Raw genomic sequence first — 23,311 nt, 5'->3', positions numbered from 1 at the left:
GCTCATAGTAAATATATCAAAAATTATATCAAATTCTAGGAATACGCATAAACAATATAATTATTGTTTAGGTATTATTACCAATAGGATGAGTAAGTTAGAAAAATAAAGATATAATTCAAGAAGTGAAAAATTACTGCTAATCTGTATAATTTTTTCAACATAAGTTGATATATGGTCTTAAAAATACTCAGTACTTCTTCGGAAAATAATGTTTCAGGTATAATTTTTTAACATTTTTCAGATTGTATTTAACCTTATTGCAAATGACTCAAATGACTGTATTTCATTATTTTTTATGCCATTCTATCAATGGGGGCTCAGGTAGTACCTTTGTTTACAGATGTTTTGAGTAGTTTGCTATTAAAAGGATATTTTTTCCTTTAACGGATTGTTTTATCTTCATTTAGTCTTATAATGCACCTAATTTTATGCATTGTGTTTCTACTTATATAATTTTAAACTTCGGATGACGGGACAGGATTATGCTAATAAAAGTTACTACACTTGCATATACAGTACAATCAAAAGATGAAAGTTATACTTTTTGTTGAAAATTTCTTTGAGCAATAAATCTATTGGGTAGTAAGAGCTATAAAAGTAGCTAACATTATTCATGACTTGTTTGCTATTTATATTGTATGGTTGGGTACCAATTAAAAAGTTTTGATTAAAACTTTTATAATATTTAGTGTAATGCAATTTTATTTCTTTTCCAGGTATTGGGCGTCTTTAAGAAATTTGGTGATTTCTTTGTTGAGTTCAATGCGTTCTATCATTTCTCTGTTGTTCCTGCTCTTCCTGTTCATCCTCATCTTTGCTCTTCTTGGAATGCAACTGTTTGGTGGTTCCTTCAATTTTCCTGAGGGGACACCAGCTGCCAATTTCAACACCTTTTCCATAGCTCTCCTCACAGTCTTTCAGGTAAAAGTTCTTTTTGTATTTCAAATTGTTTTTAGATAGGTAATTAATTAATATTTGTCTTGGTTCAATTGATGTTCATTGTTGGCAGTTGAATATACTTTATGAGCAAAACTAGTAGAATTATGTAGGATTTGGGTTAACTCTTCTTCATAAGTTTGTTTTTGTACAACACCTTTAAGAATGACTTTGTAATAATCATAAGCTTCTTATAAAAGCTTCTTTAGTTTTGGAAGATAAGTTTATAAATCCTATTGGTATTCAATAAACATCTCTAAAAAAAAAAATATTTTAAAACTTGTACCTACTACAAAATATCACTTTACTATAGATGTTTTAAAAATACAAGTTAAGAATTGCATTTGAAATGTTGGAAAACTGCATAATTATCTTATCTTTTACAGATCCTAACAGGTGAGGATTGGAATGAGGTGATGTACTATGGCATTGCATCCCAGGGAGGTACCAAGTCTGGTATGATCTATAGTCTTTACTTCATCATCCTTGTGATCTTTGGTAACTACACGCTGCTGAATGTGTTCTTGGCTATTGCTGTTGACAACTTGGCAAATGCGCAGGAACTGACAGCTGCTGAAGAGGAGCAGGAGGAGGAAGATAAGGAGGTCAGTTTTCAGTGAGATTTGTACTAATAACAGTTATTTTCAAAATCCTCTTACCTAGTTTTTATCTTTGGTTATGTGTGAATGAGGTAGTAATCAAATTTGAGTATTTTTATTGAGTAATTCACAATAACTTGATAGATGAGATGTGTAAAAGGTTATTTTGTTAACAGAGTTAAGGATTATGATGATAGGTAATTTGAATCAGGTCACCAGGGAAAGATAGCTTATTCTGTAGAGTGTGCAGGTTTATACATATAGACCTGAAACCCATGTTTGCCATGGAAAAAGCTACATATCCAAAGAAAATATCAAGTTCTCATTATGGAGTGCCTGAATACTTTTAAGTTATAACTTCATCTATTAAGACAAAAAAAGAAATTTAGATATTTTGCATATTTTCTTGCGTTTGTTAAATGTCAGAAAGATGCGTCAAGTATGATTAAAAATACTGATATAATGGGTCTGTTTGTAGTGCTTATTTTCACTTTATTTTCTATTGGAGAATAATAAGAATATTTTGGAGGGACAATTTCCATCTAACCCTCATCCTCTTCAACTCTGATGGCTGTAGACATAGTTGTACAGTTTTTGCCGTTGGTCACAAGATTCGTCTTTCCTATCAGATGTCAAGTTAGGGTATTAATGGTAATTAGGAAGTGGTGAAGGTTGTATGATTAGAGATATCTTACCTGATTGCTATTCTCTTTTGTGGCCCTTAAGTTCAAGTAACAACCACTAAACATGGGTTGTGTATTGAGGAAGAGTTATCCATGACAAAGATTCCTCATTCCCTCATTTTACCATTACATTTGTTACAAAAACGATGAGGCAAAGAGAATTTGGGGAGGGTATAATACATATTTAACCATTTATGAAATGGATTGTAGAAACTTAACTGTTCCGCAAAATTTTTATAAGACTTCGATCCATTGTACTTGAGTGCAATAAGCCAATTTGGCTTTCTATATTAAGGGAGTTGTTGATATTTCATCTTTTTTCATCTTGATTGTGCATTTTTTTATTCTTATAGTAGTATGATGTATTTTCATTTTTATTTTACATTAAAAACTACTTTCAATGTGATTTTAATTAGGATTCTTATTTTTGGGTTATAATTCACATCCATTTATTGACCTAAAAAGATCCTAAATAAGCAATCAGAAATTGATGGCTCATGTTTATCCAAAAATATATTTTTATTTGATTGTAGAGTGTAAAATAAAGCTGTGCTGCTCTGCAAACAAGTTTCAAATTGCCCTCTGGGGAGAGGGTACATTTAGTCACATAGATGGTAAGAAGTTTTCTCAAGAAATGATAACGTTGATTTGATTAACATGATGAGTCATCAGCCTTGAGTCCCTTCCAAGGATTAAGTAACATGGGAAGACTAACATGCATTCTTGGTATTATCACTAACTACAATACTTGACACTATTTTCTCACACTGGTCACTATTAAATTTCTTGCTCTCATGTATGATATTCTTGAATAAGACCAAGAAACGACTTTTAAAAAGAAAATCTATTCTAGGTTGGTCTTCATTTCAATATTATTTTTTATATTACTAACACAGTTTTATTCTTTTCCATCATTAGCAGAGAGTGTTCATAAACTAGTGTGCCTACCTGTGGCTCCAAAACCAGTTCATCCCTCTCTGTCCATTTCCAGTGTGAGGGATTTGTGATCTTTTCTTACCCTTCCCTTTCTTCATAGTTCTATCTCATCGTGACAACATAATAGAACACTGAGCAAGTCTTGTGATGCTTTGCTCTTTTACTTGCTAACTATAGTACATGAGTATGTAATTAGTGATGTTCCACTCTCGTCTTTGACTGTTTCTCTCCCTCATTTACACAAAGTAACTGATTTTTATGGATGGAGATTTTTTCTGAAGCAGTAGTTTTCGGCAAAGGGCCTTACACTTTTTCTCCTGTTCACACTATGATGAGTGTGACATTTAACAAAGTGGTCTTCATCCTACTAAAGGTAGTAACTTTATCTTACCAAAGGTAATAAAATGTTAGGATTGAGTAAATAGCTGATAGTGACCTGCAGATAGGTTCATTCATCTCTAGAGTGCACTGACAATCTTCTATAGCAAACCAATTCTGATGGCTGTCAGTGTTATTCGTTGTTATCTAGAACTACAGTGTCGTATGTAGGGGTAATTAGTATCCAAAATGATAGGAAGATGTAATTGCTTTTCACTATAAGGTCTTGACTGACACTATAGTAAGTAGTGTTCTCATTATTTAGGAACTTGACCCCACTGTTGACGAAGAAGAAATGAAAACTCCGACTTTTGAAATAATATAGAATACAGAAAGTAAATGATGGAAAATATTGTTAACAACTTTCATTATTTTCAAATTGAATAATGTGATGGGAAGTTTTATTTGGAAAGGGTACTGAGCAGGTATAGGTGTTAGATTCATCTGTACTATTTCCAGTAAATACAGTATTTTTTACATTATACATATCTGTTAATTGAGGAATAATATTTGATGAAGGTAAGAGGTTTTTTGTCTAAATGTAAATGTTAATAAGGAAATAAACTGTAATAAAATTAGTGTAAATAGCAACAGAAAACCTTGGTAGAGTTAAACATTTTAGCAGTTCCTGCTATTTCCTATAGTTAGTGCTGCTATCACTAATGTCAAATAAAGATTTAAACTGTATATTATCTAAACTTAAATACACTGTAACACCAATGATATGAATTATAAACATTTCATTACTTAGTAACACACTTAGCAATGTCCTTTCATAAAATATAAACTATAGGCATGATATATATTTCAACATTAAATTTCAGCAATTCTTCCTTTTTCATGAGTGACTTGTTTTTTTTTTATATTTTGGTTTGTAATTTTACAAACATGAAAAAAGAATCCCATTAGAGAAAATTAATCCCCATTTTCATTCCAAACAATATATAGAGGTATTAGGTTTTCCATATCATTTTTGTCTTAATTTTTTATGGTTACATACAAAAGGACTAAGTACAGTATGACTTAACCGTCAAAGGCAATCTAACATTAGCTATGTCTATACTTAAAAAGTGGGTGTCAATCATTTCCCTTTTATCTTGTTCTTGGATTGTGGTCACAATATTTTGTTAGTTATAAAATGGCAATATCCACATTCCCTAATGAATGGTTTTATGGGCATGATCCAATTCTAGTTATAAAGGGAGGAAAAAAAAGATGAGAATGATAGCTTGGGGAATCCCTTTAACAATTAGTTTCCTCAGTTTATAATTTCATGAAGTAATGCAGCATATGGTATTAGTTATTTTGACTCAATGCAAGTCTTACATTTGATACAAGATGACATGTATCTTATACTCTGCTTGATGGGCTTTTTTTATCCAGTTTTTTACTTTTGAGTACTTTTTCTTCATACAGTACTCTTAACTTAACATTTCAATTCATTCTAATTGTTAGCACATTTTTATGCCAGCATGGTGGATGAAAGTAAATACCACGGGTGGGAACAAATTACAGCAGCAATACCTTCACTTACGAAGAATATCTGTTGAAGCTGGGAAGAGATTCTACCAAGATTGAACATGTGTACTAGCCTCTATCTTATAAATGTAGAGGTATTCCTCGGATTGCAATAGATTGGTTACACTGCTTAACAGTGTGCACCATTACAAATTTTGATCTTAAAATCTCACAGATATTTTGGATATAAATGCTGTATATGTGTATAGACACACAGTAAATCCTCCTTTTCTGCAGTCATTTCGTACTGAGGCCCCAATCCCCACTGCAGTAGATTTCCACGGATAATAGGCGCTATTAATTCTAAGGATTTTTTTCCATGTGAATATTCAATTTAGAAATGCAATTGTACTATAATTGTAAAATACACTACAGAAGTGATTGGTAGCTATCTGGCATCATAGCATCAATGGTCATTACTAAAGAAGTGAATGTACTGTACTATAATGATATTGATATAGTACAGGACATTAAAATCTCATACTGACTATGTTAATATCCCCATTCTCTCTCTCTCTCTCTCTCTCTCTCTCTCTCTCTCTCTCTCTCTCTCTCTCTCTCTCTCTCTCTCTCTCTCTCTCTCTTTACATTATTAGATATATTTGGTATCATTACACAATGTTTCGATAATGGGAATACTAATATTACATGGTAAAGTATTGAAGGAAATCACTCGATTTTCCGACTCCCCTTCCGCCAGAAATAGAGTACTTTACGATAAATAGTACATACTTTAAGCTACTCATAAAACTGATACAGACCACTGTAATACTTGGTATTGTTACTCGATGTTTTGAGAATGGAAATAAGATTACTCATTAACAAACTCATAGGAAATCACTAAATTTGTCACTCGCCATCCGCCCAAAGTATGACGTCACCAGACATGTGTGCTGTGATATGAACGCAACAAAGAATGACTTGTGAAATATATAAAATCATTCTGTTTTTCTTGCAAGAAAAAAATACTGACTTACAAAGCAAAAGTATTTTATTTTTGTAATGTAAAATGAAGTATATTACTTTGAGAAAATATTTTCCCTATTAGTGTACTTCCATATGATAAATATCATTCTACTATCAGAGATAAAACAAAGAAAATGAAACACGTAAAATATGACATTCTGTCTTAGTTGTAGAGTCAAATTTACTTTACGTAGTACTCATAACCCATGAAATACTTTGTATAGTTACTCGATATTTCAATCATTAGAATACTGTACTCTATTAATATTAATTGGCAGCCGATTGAAATGAAATCACTTGAATTGCCCGCTCATTTTCCACGGCTTTGCCAGAAATATGGCATCTCCAGGTACTGTATATGATAGAGTATGAACTCGACAGATATTAAAACTTTTCTTAATATATTTTTCATTTATTACAGATACTGTATATTATCAGTAAAAGCAAATACTAATTTACCGAGATCTATTAATTCACTTTTATATAAGGATATAGAATATTTCTGAGGAAATAGTTGTCCTATTAGTGTACATTTTCTGACAGACTTCCGATGTCATCACAGTGAAACAGTGGTCGTAAAGTCGAATAGTCTTAAGTCGGTGACTACCTGTATCTATAAAGAGCTTTCTTTAAAATGAGTGCATTTTGTTACAAATAAGAGTTATTGAATATTATTTATTTCACAAATACTGTAACCAAATCTCCTTTGAATTTCCCTTTCTCATTCCTAGGGTGGACCATGTGTGTTCAGTGAAGAAAGAAAGAGTTTGAGTTAGAGATTGGAAAAGAAATTTAATTAAAGTTTGTTCCGTAACCGAAATACAAACCACGCTATTTACAAAGGGTTATTACTTTTAGCGTAGCTGAAATGGCGAGCCATTAGAATTTAACGAGGGTGTATTACCCCCGCGCTAGTTAGCGGGGGGGTAGGGGAGTGGTAGCTAGCTACCCCTCCTCCCCCTCACACACAGGTGAATACTCACTTTCACTTTTGGCTCGGACTGTGACAGACGTCTCTCTGTCTTGGTCCTCGCTTGGCAGCCATTGTCTGTTTTGTCTTTACTTATTCGCTTACTTTTCTTTTACTCAATATATATGTAAACATGTTTTCATGTTTGTATATATATTTGAGTATAGAAATAAGTAAGTTTCCTTTTCAGATGTGTGTGTGTAGTGTACGATATCTACGTGGAGGCCTCGGCAGTTAGGCCACCACGGCCTAATTTTATGGGTTGCGATCGAGTTTGACTTCGGTCTTTCTCTCTCTCTCTCTCTTGAGGTCGTTCACCCTTTTACTATGTTTTACTACGCCCTTGTAGCTTCCTTCCCGTGTGGGTGGGGTTGCTACGCCGTACATTTTGTCTCAATTAGTTTATGAATCTAATTGTAGTTGTTAATTTTTCAGCTTGTAGAACGATTCCTTTCGGGGTTTTCGTTTTTTTTTTTTTTTTTCTTTAGTGTTCATTCATTTTTAAATTACATAATTACATAGTTACATAATTATAATTGTTATAATTCTGTTTTGGTTACAGCTCTCCTTCCGCGAGTGTAAGTGGTTGTGAGGGCACGTGCCTGTTGTGTAATTCTTGTTCCTTTTCCTCGGGATTCCTCTTCGGAGCCTTCCCGGGGGAATGAATGTGTACTAATATTATTTGTTTTATTTTTTTACAGTTACCGATCTAGTTCGTTTCTGTAATATAGCAACGGTGTGAGCTGTCTGGTTGAGTCCTGGGGATTCGGCTGTTGCTGCCTCCCCCCTTGTATTGTCGTCAGGGGCGTGTCTCCTTCTACTGGTAGTACTCCCGTGTCGACGGACAGCTCTCCAGTTCATTTTAGAACAGTCAGGAGGCTTGCCTCCTTGGGCGGATAACTTTCCTTCCGAGGGAAGTTTTTTCCTGTCCAGGCTTGAGCTTTTCCTCTTATGGGGGGTTCTTCTCTTGCCTTTTTTTCGTGCGACTATGCTCTTGGTGCTGAGCGGTCGCACCTGCAGTTTCGCTCAAGGGGCTGGGCAACTGCAGGAGCTCCTCTTCGGAGGATTGCCCCTTTTAGGTCACTGGCTGACCAGTCTCTTCCACGAAGTGTTTCTCTTTCGTTCGCGAGAGAGTACACTCATAGAGACTCCTCTTCGGAGGTTTCTTCTGTTGCTGTTGCTGTTGGCCTCCCTCGCCGTAAGGCCCTCCGTCCGCCTCGTCGTAAGGGCCTCTCATCTCCCTATAAGGGTGCTTGAGGCGCCTTTTTGAATCTCCGTTTGCAGCCTACAACTTCTTTTTCTCGATCTTCCGTCTTGGTGCAGATGGACAGCAGTCTAATCTCGTCTTCCGACGGGCAACGGTCTTCCCGACGGACAACGGTCTTCCCGACGGACAGCGGTCTTCCGACGGACATCAGTCTCCCGGCGGACAACGATCCCTTCGGGGCAAAGGGTTGCCCCCACGGGGGTTCTTCCCTTGCGTGTCAGGGTTTCCCTGCGCGCCCTTCTGTTCGTCAGCGCTCTCCTGTTCGTCAGCGCTTTCAAGATGATCTTCCCTGCGGTTCCTGTTACGTGCCCTGTGCGCCCACGTTCGCCCTCGCGATCTAGAACTTCGGTTCAGGCCGGGGTCAAGGACTCTTCTTTACGCAGGCTTCCACGCGTAGCCTTCTGCTCGTCAGCGATCATCAGCTCGTCAGCGATCATCAGCTCGTCAGCGATCATCAGCTCGCCAGCGATCGTCAGCTCGTCAGCGATCATCAGCTCGCCAGCGATCTCCGGATCGCCCACGTGTGTTACAGCTGGCACGCCAACGTTCTCCAACACTTCTGAAGGAACATGGTTCGCCAGCTACTAGCTCAACTGCGGATGCTGATCGCCATCGCGCGACCCTCAACTGCAGATGCTGATCGCCATCGCGCGACCCTCAACTGCGGATGCTGATCGCCATCGCGCGACCCTCAACTGCGGATGCTGATCGCCATCGCGCGACCCTCAACTGCAGATGCTGATCGCCATCGCGCGACCCTCAACTGCGGATGCTGATCGCCATCGCGTGACCCTCAACTGCGGATGCTGATCGCCATCGCGCGACCCTCAACTGCGGATGCTGATCGCCATCGCGCGACCCTCAACTGCGCGCCATCGCACAACCCTGAACGATTGCCCGCTTACGCATGCTGCTCCTCATCGCACCACCCTGAACGATCGCCCTCCTGCAGATGCTGATCACCATCGCACCCTTTCACGCGATCATTCACCTGCGCATGCTGCTCGCCATCGCACAACCCTGAACGATTGCCCGCTTACGCATGCTGCTCCTCATCGCACAACCCTGAACGATCGCCCTCTTGCGGATGCTGATCACCATCGCACCCTTTCACGCGATCATTCACCTGCGCATGCTGCTTGCCATCGCACAACCCTGAACGATTGCCCGCTTACGCATGCTGCTCCTCATCGCACCACCCTGAACGATCGCCCTCCTGCAGATGCTGATCACCATCGCACCCTTTCACGCGATCATTCACCTACACATGCTGCTCGCCATCGCACAACCCTGCACGATTGCCCGCTTACGCATGCTGCTCCTCATCGCACAACCCTGAACGCTCGCCCTCTTGCGGATGCTGATCACCATCGCACCCTATCACGCGATCATTCACCTACACATGCTGCTCGCCATCGCTTACCGCCAGCGATCTTCTTCACCTACGCGGCAGCACGATCCCTCGCCGTCACGCCCATTCGCCCGCGCGATCGCGCGCCCGCGCGATCGCTCGCCCGCGCGATCGCTCGCCTGCGCGCCCGCGCGATCGCTCGCCTGCGCGCCCGCGCGATCGCTCGCCTGCGCGCCCGCGCGATCGCTCGCCTGCGCGCCCGCGCGACCGCTCGCCTGCGCGCCCGCGCGACCGCTCGCCTGCGCGCCCGCGCGACCACTCGCCTGTGCGCCCGCGCGACCATTCGCCTTTGCGCGACCGTTCGCCCTCGCGCGACCATAGTTCGCGGCGAATTCCACAGCCGGTGGTAGCAGCAGGGACGCCTGCTCCTAGGCGGCACTCGGGATCACCTCCATCCAAGCACAGGTTGGTAGTGCAGGACGAAGACAGGTCAGTACAGCATTCTTCCCACCTTCTTTTCAGGCAGGAACCGTCGTGTCCTCTCCAAAGGATCGCCCGATCCCTTTCACCTTAGCGAGGATTTCGGACTCTGTGTCCTTGGAGCAGCAGACATGGTTTGATCCGCTGGCACGGGCGTTAATGAGGGTTATGAAACCAGCACTCACCGGCCAGGGTAACAAACCAGCGGCTGTCTCTCCTACGCTGAAGAGAAAGAGAGGAGTGGACTTCGTGGTGACTTCCCCCAGGGCGAAGTTGGTTCCCAAGAGGTCGGTCTCGAGGGTCCCCACTCCTGCACGAGTACTCTCTCCTTCTCCCGCCCTGGAAGGATTTTTGGCGGGGGGGCTTTCCGTTGAAGATTTCTCCATCGGACAAGGGGTGACTGCTTACCTCTTCCTCTGGGAGCTTACCAGGTTCTTTCCCTCCTCGGTTACGGCCCGAGGTTTGGTTCAAGGAAGCTACAGGAAGATCAAGGGTACTTTCCTCCTCTCGAGCTCAGGCACCTTGGCCTTTCGTCGTTAAGTATCTACTTGCGGACAAGCTCGATGTTGTACCATCTGGACGCACTGACTGAAGGCTTCCTTCGGGTGTCTCATCTGTGGAGGTCAACGACCTCAGACACCCTTCCATCCTTGAGAAGAGTTTTGTCTTTGCCCAAGGACAGAGACTTAAACACCTGCTGTGCGGAGTAAATCGACTTCCGGTTTCACTCCTCCAAGGCGCTTTCTTCCAGACTCTGCAGGGCTCCAGCTCCCTTTTCTTTCAACCACGTCGGCCTAAGTTATCGGCTACGACAACTGGGACAAGGTGTCCAATTGCAGTTTCCTCCTGTCAGGAACAGATGGCACGGGAGACTTCCCCGGGGGAGGGCATAGTCCTAAAAGGAGTTCACGAACTCTAGGATTGCAGGTTTTTTTTCGCTGGGAGGATGCTTAAGGTTACTCATCCGAATGACAGCTTCCCGATGCCCATTCCCGCACAATCTCTGTGAGTAGCCAAGGATATCGCGCCTGCCGTCTCTGTCAGCGAATTCAGTGTCTCTGAACCTCTATGCCATAGCATCAGCAGAGTTGCCCGGTTGGGCAGAATGATCCATACCTTAGGCGAAGGTCTTCCTTAGGATCATCGACGGCTTCACCCCCGGCCCCCTCAGTCGATCCTTTCTTGTAAGGAAGGATCTGAGAGGGGATGTCCATAGTCGACCTCTCAGCCCTGATCAAGTTTGTCGAACAAACTTCGGCCAGCGTAGACCAGCAGAATCGATCAGACTGGTAACGAGGCGACAGGACTCCTTTAACCCTGGATCGGAAGGACGGGTACTTTCAGTTTCCATTCCATCCATCTTCCAGGGTGCTCGTCGAATTCAGCCTAAACTGCAAGTATTCCTGCTTATGATGCAGTGTGGCTATCCCGCCGTGGCATAGCAGGTGTGTTTCCCCAGAGAACTCTCCCTGCCTTCCTTTTGGCCGCTCAGGTGCAGACTTTCGCCTCCTCTGCTGTTTGGAGGGCTGGTCAACTCCGGTAGGCTCGGGTTTCGACCTTCTTCAGCGCCGGGAAAAGCTTCCGAATGCTGACCATGAGTGTGGGCTCATGGTATTTTGCTTGGAGCCTTCTCTTCCTCTGCCTCAACATCTGGAGTATCTGGCCATGATATTGAGTCAACCGCCTTACCACGTTGGAAACCCCGCTTCTCGTCCGTCCAGCGAGGTTAAGCAACGTCGGTACTTGGATGGGTGACCACCTGGGGACGCCAGATTCTGTTACCACATCCTCCGAGCCTTCCTTTCGGTTGACTGTGGCAAGACTGAGGAGAGTCGCAGTACCTGTTCTCAGTCAAGCAGAGTTTTCAGCCCTACCTTGGAACGTTTCCTAGTTCTTCTTTCCTCATTGACCCGTTTATAGTCCGAACGGTCGCCTCAGGATAAGTTCCATGTGGGGCGATCCAAGTTCCGGTGGCTTCAGGCAATGTTTAACCGGACTCCCTGGCCCTATGGGACCAGCGGAACTATTAAACCTGCAATGGGTGTTGACCTATGGAGCCTCTTGATGGTAGTGGATATTCTCGTCCTTTCCCCACATTCTTGATGCGGTTCTCGGACTCGTCAAAAGAAAGGGGGGGGGGGGCATGTTCCGGTCCAGGCCTATGGTCAAGACCTGAAGGATACCTCTCCATCATTCAGGCAGGCTTAAGGGCCTTAGTCTGGCCCCTCTTCAGATCCTACCGCTCCTGCCAAGTCGCCCCGTTGCGTGTCGACTTCATGCTAACCAGCAGGGGACGCATTTTCACACCTTCACATCTTGCAGTAGAGATACCGGGATGATTGAGATTCTCTCAATTCCACCATCGGCTCTCTCATTCCAGGCAGGGGAATGTTTCTCTCAGACTATCCGAGCAGAGCCTCATAGAGAGAGTGTACCTAAGGGTCTTTGACCTTGGGTAACCAGCAAGTGCTGGTCTGGGGGACCTGATCGCGACAGCTTGGAACCTCAAGCTTCCGCTAGTTTTCCCCCCAGTCTCAGACCCCGAGACTCTGGCAAGATGCATTCCGGTGATGGTGGGACAACTTCGACGCCTGCGTCTTCCCTCCTTTTTGTCTGCGGACAATGGGTCTCAACAAAACCAGGTTGTCTGTCAACCTTTCAATGGGAGAGCTCCACTGGGACTATGCGCAGAACGGTTTCTGGACCCTCTGCTTCCCCTGACGGAACTCCCGGGAGAGCTTCTCCCACGGCGCAGACTACTCAAGCAACCACACTGCGACATCTCTCCCGAACCGGGGCGTCGCTTCGGCTTCATGCCTGGAGACACTACGCTTCCTCCTCTAGAAGAGACAACCCGCTACAGTCGCGGTACGGAGGTCGCGTCATCTGCGATAGTCATCCACAGGGGTCTCCCAGGCAAAGTGAAGAGTCTAAGGTGGTTGGTGCCGTGGGAGATATACCTCTTCCCGTGAGGCCTCTTCTCCAGCAATAACGGTCTTATTGCCTTTCGGCGGGAGGAAACTCCTTTCCGCTCTTGGCAATGAAGCCTGTCGCTCAGCCTTTCCCTGACCTTCAGGCTTAAAGGAATAACTTTTTCCTGCCCGCTGGATCTATCCTCGCTCATGCGAAGCTACGATCGTCCCTGCCCTAGTCGGAGGAAGACCTCCGACTTGGAGCATGGCTCGGACTTTTAGTCCTTTAAGAGATCTTCTCAAGACCCTTTTACGACAGGCCTCGGATTGTATTCCGCCTTGGGTCTTCTGCTCACTCTGGCCACGGCCAGTGTGTAAGCAATCTTCTTGGTCTCTTACTACTCCCCCCCTTTCTAAGGAAGAGGAGAAGGCAACATTCAGGCTCGCTCCTGAGTTGTTGGCTAGACTCAGAATCTGAGGGTCCCGACCCTTCGGTCCGATTCATTCAAGATTTTGAGTCTCCATTCTGTGTCTGATGTCCCAAGACCTTCTCTTTCTTGCCAGTACAGGAATCGAGAGGTTAGCGCTGGGAACAGCTGCAGTTTGGCCTCAGTTGCAGCCGATTTGGGAACACAAGGAGGACATGGGGGGAGAGTCACCAGTATACCTCTTCAGCCCGGACTCAAGGACATTCATCTCGACCTGTCTTCAGACCCTCCCCCGTCACGTCGCCCTACAGCACGATGTTGGATACATCGCAACGTCCCTCGCCTTCGAGTAATACTACTCTGTGACGCAGGTGCTACAAGCTGGAGTCTGGAAGCGTCTGATGACCTTCGCAGCCCGCTTCCTGCAGGGCGTGACCCACAGGAGTCTCGATACGTTTTCTATCGCTCTGTGGTGGCTACACAACAGCTGGTCTAACCTCAGGCTCCTTTTTGGACAGGTAGCAGAAGGTTGAGGGCATTGTTATCAGGTTTTAGTCTGCATGAACGAAAGAAGTATGTCTGGCCCTTACTTCTTTCTTCATCATCCCCTCTACGGGGAAGCAGCATCCTGGTCTCTGCATAGCTGACCTCGAACCTCTGCAGGTAAACCATGCTTCCTTGTGTTCCGAGTATTGAGTCAATACTGTCGCGTCCCCCATACCCTGACGAGGTGGTATTGGGAACGTCCTAACCCAGAGTTCCTTCTGGAACTCCAGGTCAACTGCCTAGGACGGGTCACACTTCTTCCTTCACACACAAGCTTACGTAGGCCACATGGTTCCTTGCGGTGCAAGGAACTTGTGAGGTGCAGGGACTCCTTTTCTCGAGTGCGACTCACTCGGATTCTGAGTCCCCGGGTAAAGCCAAAGCCAGTATGGCTGGGGACTTTCCACCCTTCCTAAGGGATAAGTCACCCTTTGTAAATAGCGTGGTTTGTATTTCGGTTACGGAACAAATGACAAATTCGAAGATAATTTGTATTTTTCCTAACCATACAAACCTTAGCTATTTACACATATTTGCCCGCCAGCCCTGTCCCCCAAGACAAGTCCTACCTCTAAGTGAAAGTGAGTATTCACCTGTGTGTGAGGGGGAGGAGGGGTAGCTAGCTACCACTCCCCTACCCCCCCGCTAACTAGCGCGGGGGTAATACACCCTCGTTAAATTCTAATGGCTCGCCATTTCAGCTACGCTAAAAGTAATAACCCTTTGTAAATAGCTAAGGTTTGTATGGTTAGGAAAAATACAAATTATCTTCGAATTTGTCATTTTTTGAGGTTAACTCATATATACAAAATCAGTATCAATAATATTATTGGTATGGAAAATACTAAATAAAATGGAGTAATGATGATAAAGAATAATAAATGGAATAAGAATAATGTGGAATATGAAAGGTACAGTATTAAATATATAAGGAATAAATATAGATTAAAATTAACTGTAAAAACTTGCAAATAAGAGAAATGATAAGTAAATAGAAAACAGGGAAGAATGGGGGAAAACATGTAACCTTTGACATTAAATAAGATTAATATGAATTGAATATAGTTTGAAATACTGGATAATAGGTAATAAGGATCATGATAAGGAAAGGGAATAAGGATTAAAAAGTGTATAGGCCTACTAGTGTAAGATATAAACTAGACTGAAACAGAAATTAAAATTCTTTGAATAACAGAAATTAAAATAAAAAAGGGGGAAGAATTGGAAAAAGCTTTCAGCCTTTAGGCCAATGTTCCATTTTCTTGAAACACTTATTTCGTAGCAGCCTACTCTACTGAGGGGAGGTGTTATGGATCTTGGTTGCAGTTGAGTAAATTTTCAGCATATATTTCTATAATTGTGTCAATAGTTCAACAGCAGGTTGTCGAATCAGTGAATAAGGAGGTTTTCCCGTATATATATATATATATATATATATATATATATATATATATATATATATATATATATATATATATATACATATATACATTTATATTTATACATATATACATATACATATATACACATATATATATATATATATATATATATATATATATATATATATATATATATATACATACATATATACACATATATATATATATATATACATATACATTTATGTAAATATATATATATATATATATATATATATATATATATATATATATATATTTATATATATATATATATATATATATATATATATATATATATATATATATATATATATATATATATATATATATATATGCGTTACCCTTGTTATTAAATCATAATACAGTACTCTGTCAGTGAATTTTTTTTTATTATGGTAATTTATGAAGGTATATATTTTTTGGTCCATTTTGCACATATAATCCATGTGTTGTCTGATTATATCAAGTAAGAAAATTTATTACTGTTCTTGAAAGTTAAATAATGAAGGTTTGATGTGTAACGTAATTACTCTTTATTTGGGACACATACATAAAGAATTATAAGTCCCCTTGGTTCCTCCTAATTGCTATGACTGTTGTGGACGACTCATATACCAGTGATATTTTATTATCCTGTAAATTAATAAACATATGATTGATTAAGGCTTTTATAGACACCGGCTTGAAAACCAAAGATGATGTGCGCAAGTCATATAATCATTTATGATACATATAGAAACACATGCTGATTGTGAAAAGGTAATGTTTATGGACGGATAAACACTAACTGTGGGTGATAGGGCATTTATGAACAATTTGTCTTGTGGACCAGGTATCGGTGTTTCCATTTTTTACTGCTCTAAAACATGACCCGTATATCATAGCTGTATCTTGGATTATCAATCGACTTCTGAGATAAGTAATGCTTCACAAGGAATTCATTAGGGAATTTTGTGATTTTGCTTTAGAAATATCAGATAAAATATAGGCTTCGTGTGATAAAGTTTTTTATATATTCTTAAGATTTTCAGGTTTTCATTTGTTTAAGGGGGAGTGGTAATTCCTACCTTGTGGAAAAAAAAGGTTTTTGGATTTTCTTTATTACAGATTGTTGTGCCATTTTTTTATTGCTATACTCTCCTTTTTCTTTTGATACCAGTATTACCTGTTTTTGAATTGCTATAATATGCATTGTAGAAAATACCTTTTTACATGCTACATCAGCAAGAGATTTAGAGCTTTCTTAGACCATGTAGACTTTCCAGTAAAAATTTTTGGTAGAGGGCGGAACTGACAATTTTACGAGTTTTAAGGCCATTGTTTGTGTGGAAGAATTATCAGTTTTTTTACTGAATATTTTTCTCATTTCTGTCTGCCTGCCCGGAACTGACGGTAACCCTACACTACTACCGTCTAACACATCTGATCAACACACAACTGTCCTACATTCAACAACTGTTTTGGACTGTTGGCCATTTTCTGTGTTTTCTTCAAAATGGTTATCTGTTTATATATTTTCCCTTTTAAATGTGTCTTTCTTGATTAATTCTTAATCTTTATTTATCTTGTTTTACACGTGGATTTTTTTTTCATTTAAACAGAGTATTTATGCTAAAATGCACAAAACACATCCTACCAGTGATATCTTGCACAGATTATATCCTATGTGTAACATTGGTGTCACTGTAGTTATTGTGTTCTTAGAGCCATAGGTGTTAAGCTTTCAAAGTAGTGCTCCCTCTAAAGTCTTACAGAAGCAAACATGGACACTGGTTTTGACCTTTTGATGATGACCAGTTGAGGCTCATTTTTCTCATAGATTAGCCACTATGGTCCTGTATCGGATGTGTCATAATTAGTGGTCTACTCACATGATCCTTGTAGATGGCAAGGCTTCTCTGGCAGTGCATTTCATGATGGATGTTTAGTGCTTCCTCAGTGTTCTGTCACCTCTTCCAGATATTCCCCCCTCCCCCCATTCCCCTCTGTCCTTCCCCTCACTAGATCAGAAGTAGTGATGAATGCTTTCCCTTGCTGTGTAGTACTATATGGGTGTTGCGAAAAAAGAACTTTTGATCTCATTGCTGTATATGTATATGTATATATGTTTATATAATATGTATATTCAGTTTTCATCTATCTATTTATCCATCCATCTATATATATATATATATATATATATATATATATATATATATATATATATATGTGTGTATATGTATATACATAAATGATCATTTGGAAGCTGTCATTTTCTTAACCTTTAAGTGGCCATATATTTCAAATGCTCAAAAGTTCACATTCTGCATGCATCCTCCAATCTAATAGATTATGAGCGCATTTGCATGCACTTACGAAATGTTAGAATCAGACATTTTCAACAATTGCTGTTGAGTTAGATTTTTCTGATGACAATGGCACTGGATAAAGGAAATTTGGAACCATTGCTTTTGTTTTTGTAAAAAGCTGTACTATGAAATACATCCATCTAGATCTAGAATTGTGTGTAACAGCCTAGAATACCACCAAAGCTTGCGGCCCTGTAGTGCTTGATCCGAGATAGCTTTATGATTTAGCTGTTAGTAATTTTTTGTAAAGTTTTCTCCAAGTAAATTTTTCATAACCTCAGAAAGCAATGTCCCTTTTGAAATATTGAGCTTTTAATCTTGCGATTTTCATGATTTTTTGGAATTAGTCTTTTGATATAACCAATATTTGATAAAATTTATTTCATTGTCTTGATTGGACAAAAGCATGAATTCCAAAGTAACTTATGTATTTTCCAGTCCCCTTTGGTTTTCTCCCTGAGAAACTTTGATGCAAAATCCCAAAAGAGATTGTTGTGTAGAGGGATTTGTCCAAAACTATTGGATGAGCAAAAAGATGCAAATGTTGTTCAGAAATGCTCTTCAGTTCAACTTCAGTGTTTAGCAGTGTGTATTAACAACATACACTTGCAAGTTTATTAACCACATTTTTTATGATTGAAGTCATTTCTATTTTCTCTACTTATGAAATCCTTTTAATCATTTGGAATTTTCAAGATCAGGAATTGTAGCACCATGTTCTATTATGCTCTTTTTGCAGTGAATTTATTTGTATGTGTAATTTCAAATTAAAAAAAAAATACTAGGGGAACACTAAAGGTTTTTATTAATTTAAATGTACATCAAGTATTTTTTTTAATGTTTTCTAGTACTTGTCATTAAATATGCATTTACGCATAGCAAGAAACTCAGCTGGCAAAGATAACCATGATTTTGATAGTGAGCTGGCAAAGATAACCCTGATTTTGATAGTGAAAAGTAAATATGAAAGTTTTTGGTGATTGCAGCAAATAAAATTTTTTTGTGACTAAAAACAGGTAATTCAGTTAGCCAAGTTTGAAAGATCTTTCATTTGTCTAATTGTTTAAAAGTTAAGCTTCAGATGAAATCAGTTAGATGTCTTTTTGGAGGGTTGTGTAAATACTACAAAAGCGAAGTACAGAAAGAGAATTAGAGGAATTATATGATAGCAAGAAAGATTTAAATAACTATGAACAGAACAGCTAATAGCTTCGCTATTCTACATTATTTTCTGAAAATAGCTAAAATGTTGAAAGCAGTAGCCTACTAAGGAAACGGTAAAAAAAATAATTCTTTCATAAATTACCCAAATTGTGTAAGCAAAGGCAATAAGTTCCCTTTTAAGGTAGGGAATAAATGATGATATACAAATTTGGGTATCATATAAGTAAAAGTTATTTTTCTGAAATAGTTATTCAATTGTTTTTCATTAAGTAGTTATTCAATTATTTTTCATTAAATAGTTATTCAAAGCATAACCACTAACTATCTTCAGTTGCAAAACTTGCCACTTATTGATTCTTTAAAGATTTTCATTTTGTGATGATTTGATCAAAGATTAATTTTGAAGAAAATGTAGCCTTTGGCTCAGTAATGTATAAATGAAGTTTTGTAAAGTTTAGGAGAGAAAAGCACAAATTATAAGGTAATGTCCTTTCCTGAAGGCATATGTAAGTCAAAGAATCATTGTTCCAAACAATAGTAGGCTCTAAAAATTAGCTGTTAATGTTTCTGGGAAAATAATCCTAAAATAGCATTTTTGTAGTTGCTTCAGTATAGAACCAAATTTTGAGTGGTGAACATGAAGAAAATAAATGCGTTTTGAAGAGTTAAAGTACAGGGTATTTTTTTTTTTTAATTAATTAATTATCTTCTAAGGAGTGATTATTTCATAGAAATTAGATAATTTTTTACCTTGGCAGACCATAGTGTCCCCTGTTCCATTTGAATGAACATTTTGAATACGAATTCACAAAAGAAGCAAGTAGACTATGCTACTGTTGACTATCATTATCTTTATATAATGATAATTAATCACGGGAAATAGAACACAAAATCACTCATATACCTTATTGGACCGTTAAATGTGACACTGAATTACAGAACTGATACATCCCTTTAACCCTCTGAGAACTATTTGCTATTGCTTCTTCTAAATGGTTTTGACTGGATCCTGTCATACCATCAGTCATGAAGGTGAGGAGATCTTGAAAGCAATTTATCTTTACAGAAGCAACAAGCTGAGCTGGAGAAGGAGCTGGAGGCTCTACACAATAATGCAGATGGACCACCAAAGGTTGAAATTTGTCCTCCATCTCCAGGTGGAGAAAAAATGAAGTAAGTTATTTTTCAGTTATTTTGAAAGTCTCTTGATAAGTTGGAACAGTATTTTTTCTTTAACATTATTGATGTTTCTCTTTACCCTAATTTGATTATATACTAAACAGGAACATGAGAGGTAATTCATTATTTATATATTATGGTTAAATTGATGACAAAAATTTGTTCTTACCAAACCAAAATACAAACTTATACATATCTATTTATACCTTAATGATTGGTGAAATTTAAAAAGATGAAAGTTAATTGCCTGCTTGAACTAATGAAGTACTTGCTGCTTATCATGAGTTGAGATAATTATCTAGCCATCCATGGGAATTCCTGTGTTTTATGGAAGCACTTAGATATATTCCCCCCCTCCCTCTCTCTCTCTCTCTCTCTCTCTCTTTCTCTCTCTCTCTCTCTCTCTCTCTCTCTCTCTCTCTCTCTCTCTCTCTGATACCAAGATATCTACAGATGATGAAATTAATACAATTATCAACTATCATCAACAACTTAATTTTCTGAATAGGAAAGAAAATTTACCAAAAATTCATATACTAAGTGCTTGAACTTTAGATTTTTTTTATTGCAAAGTTTCAACATGTGGCAATATATTCAGTACATGAATCATTATACAGTTCTTAATATATATATATATATATATATATATATATATATATATATATATATATATATATATATATATATATATATATATATATATATATATATATATATATATATATATATATATGCATATATATATATATATATATATATATATATGCATATATATATATATATATATATATATATATATATATATATATATATATATATATATATATATATATATATATTACCATGCTAAGCAGTATATCTTAGCAAGGAACTGGTTATCCTTTGATGAATCTAGCCAATTAATCCTCTATGGATTAAGTCAGACAATAGAAAGAATAGAAGACAGAATGGCCCCCCAGTCCCGGATGTAGCTGTGTGCTAAGAATCTCCAGCTTTATAGATACTAAAGAAAAATTTAAAATTGATAATTGGAATATTAGAACCATAAATCAGATTGGGAAGTTACATAAATATGATTATTATTACTTGCTAAGCTACAACCCTAGTTGGAAAAGCAGGATGCTGTAAGCCCAGGGTCTCTAAGAGGGAAAATAGCCCAGTGAGGAAAGGAAAAAGGAAAATTTTTAAGAAAAGTAATAGCATTGAAATAAATATCTCCTATATAAACTATATGAACTTCAACAAAACAAGGGGAAGAGAATTTAGATAAAATAGTGTGCGCGTGTGTACCCTCTAACAAGAGAACTCTAACCCAAGACAGTGGAAGACTATGGTACAGAGGCTATGGCACTACCCAAGACTAGAGAACAATGGTTTGATTTTGGAGGGTCCTCCTAGAAGAGCTGCTTACCATAGCTAAAATCTCATCTACCCTTAGCAAGAGGAAAGTGGCCACTGAACATTTACAGTGCAGTAACCCCTTAGGTGAAGAAGAATTGTTTGGTAATCTCAGTGTTGTCAGGTGTATGAGGACAGAGGAGAATATGTAAAGAATAGGCCAGACTATTCGGTGTATGTGTAGGCAAAGGGAAAATGAACTGTAACCAGAGAGAAGGATCCAATGTAGTACTGTCTGGCCAGTCAAGACGCCATAACACTCTAGTGGTAGTATCTCAACCTGTGGCTGGTGCCCTGGCCAAGTGAATAATGAATTTATGAAATATAGTTTGGATATCTTGAGTCTAAGTAAAACACATTGTAAGGGGATTGGTAAGGAAACCTTAGACCAAGGCAATATGTATATCTATTCAGGAAGAACAGATGTAGTTGGAAGAGAAGGGGTAAGAATTATGATGACAGCATGAGCAGAAATGACTTTTAAGTGAGTGGAGAGCTGTATATAGTAGATTGTTACTTGCAAAGCTTAAATGAAGGCAGTGCATCATAAGTTTTATAGTTTGCTATGCACCAACAAAGGATTCCCCTGCAGAAAGGAAAGATGAATACTATGAAGACCTGCAGAGTATAATAGATGAGATCCCAGAGAGAGAAATGATAAGGGTCTTGGTGAAGTTGCATATGAAAATGGAACCCATTTTACAAGTTTTTGTTTAACTAACAATCTTGTCATTTGAGGTACTCTTATCCAGCACAAGGACATCCACAAATATACATAGACTTCACTGTGTGGCAATTACAAAAATCAAATAAATTACATAGCCATTAATAAAGAGAGGATGATGACCCTGAGAAATGTAAGAAATTATTGAGGTGCAGATATTGGTAATGATCACCAGCTCCTCATTGCCACACTGAAAATAAAACTGAAAGCACCCAACAGAAATGTAGATAAAATACCTAGGTTTCATACAACTAAGCTTCTAGAAGATGAGCACAGAGAAATATTTGCAATTGAATGTAGAAGTCGATTTGCAGTCTAAGAGACTGAGAGAGGAAGAGCAGACAATTGATGAAGAATGGTGTGATATTAAGAACATATATCAGTCAGTTGATAGTGAAGTTTTGGGGCATGCAATTACAAGTAGAAAGCCATGGATATCAAATGATATGTGGGATACTGTACTATGAAAAGGAGACAAGACAGAAATTGATTGTTGAAAGTTTTCGAGGAAGTGATGGAAATTACAAGGTAGAGCATGCTAAGTATTCCAGTATTGACAGCGAGGTCAAAAGAAAAGCCAGGAATGACTGGAGATAATATTAAACAGTAAATCAGATGAGGCTGACAAAGCTATGAATTCAGGAAGTGGCAATGGTGTGAGAATTGCTCATAAAATTATTAATGAAACCTCGACTGGGGTAAAGAAGAAGAAGCATACACCTATCAAAAAGAGAGATGCTCTGTTACAGTAACAGAAGATGAAGAAAGATAACGTTGGATGGATCACTTTATTGAGGTTATGTATAGGACATATGAAGGGAACAATTTGATTGATATACCTGAAGCTGATGAAAACTTTGATGTGCTCATGAATGAATTCAGTGTGTTTGAAGTTGAAGTTATCCTAAAAAACTAAAGAGTTGGAAAGCCCCTGGATATGATGGAATAATTGCCAAGATGATACTGGCCGAGAATGAAGTGACTCCAAGACTACTTACAAGATTATTTTGTAGAATGTGGCATGAAGAGGCAAAACTGATGAATGGGAGTTAGGAGTGTTGGTAAAAATAGCTAAAAAGGGAGACCCGACTGATTGCAATA

General features: G+C 39.1%; 1 protein-coding gene across 3 annotated transcripts in view; it reads left to right on the top strand.

The window, feature by feature from the left end:
• cac (cacophony) overlaps positions 1–23,311 on the top strand; it is a 360,232-nt gene that overhangs the window by 107,678 nt on the left and 229,243 nt on the right. For all 3 annotated transcript variants that reach the window (XM_068348246.1, XM_068348244.1, XM_068348245.1), the window contains exons 14-16: positions 720–924; positions 1,326–1,544; positions 19,976–20,082. In XM_068348246.1, coding sequence (XP_068204347.1) covers positions 720–924; positions 1,326–1,544; positions 19,976–20,082 — 531 coding nt within the window. The remainder of the gene's footprint in view (positions 1–719; positions 925–1,325; positions 1,545–19,975; positions 20,083–23,311) is intronic.

This window comes from Palaemon carinicauda, chromosome 24 (genome assembly GCF_036898095.1).
Source record: "Palaemon carinicauda isolate YSFRI2023 chromosome 24, ASM3689809v2, whole genome shotgun sequence".
NCBI classification, from domain to species: domain Eukaryota; kingdom Metazoa; phylum Arthropoda; class Malacostraca; order Decapoda; family Palaemonidae; genus Palaemon; species Palaemon carinicauda.
This window is presented reverse-complemented; position numbering and strand designations above follow the sequence as displayed.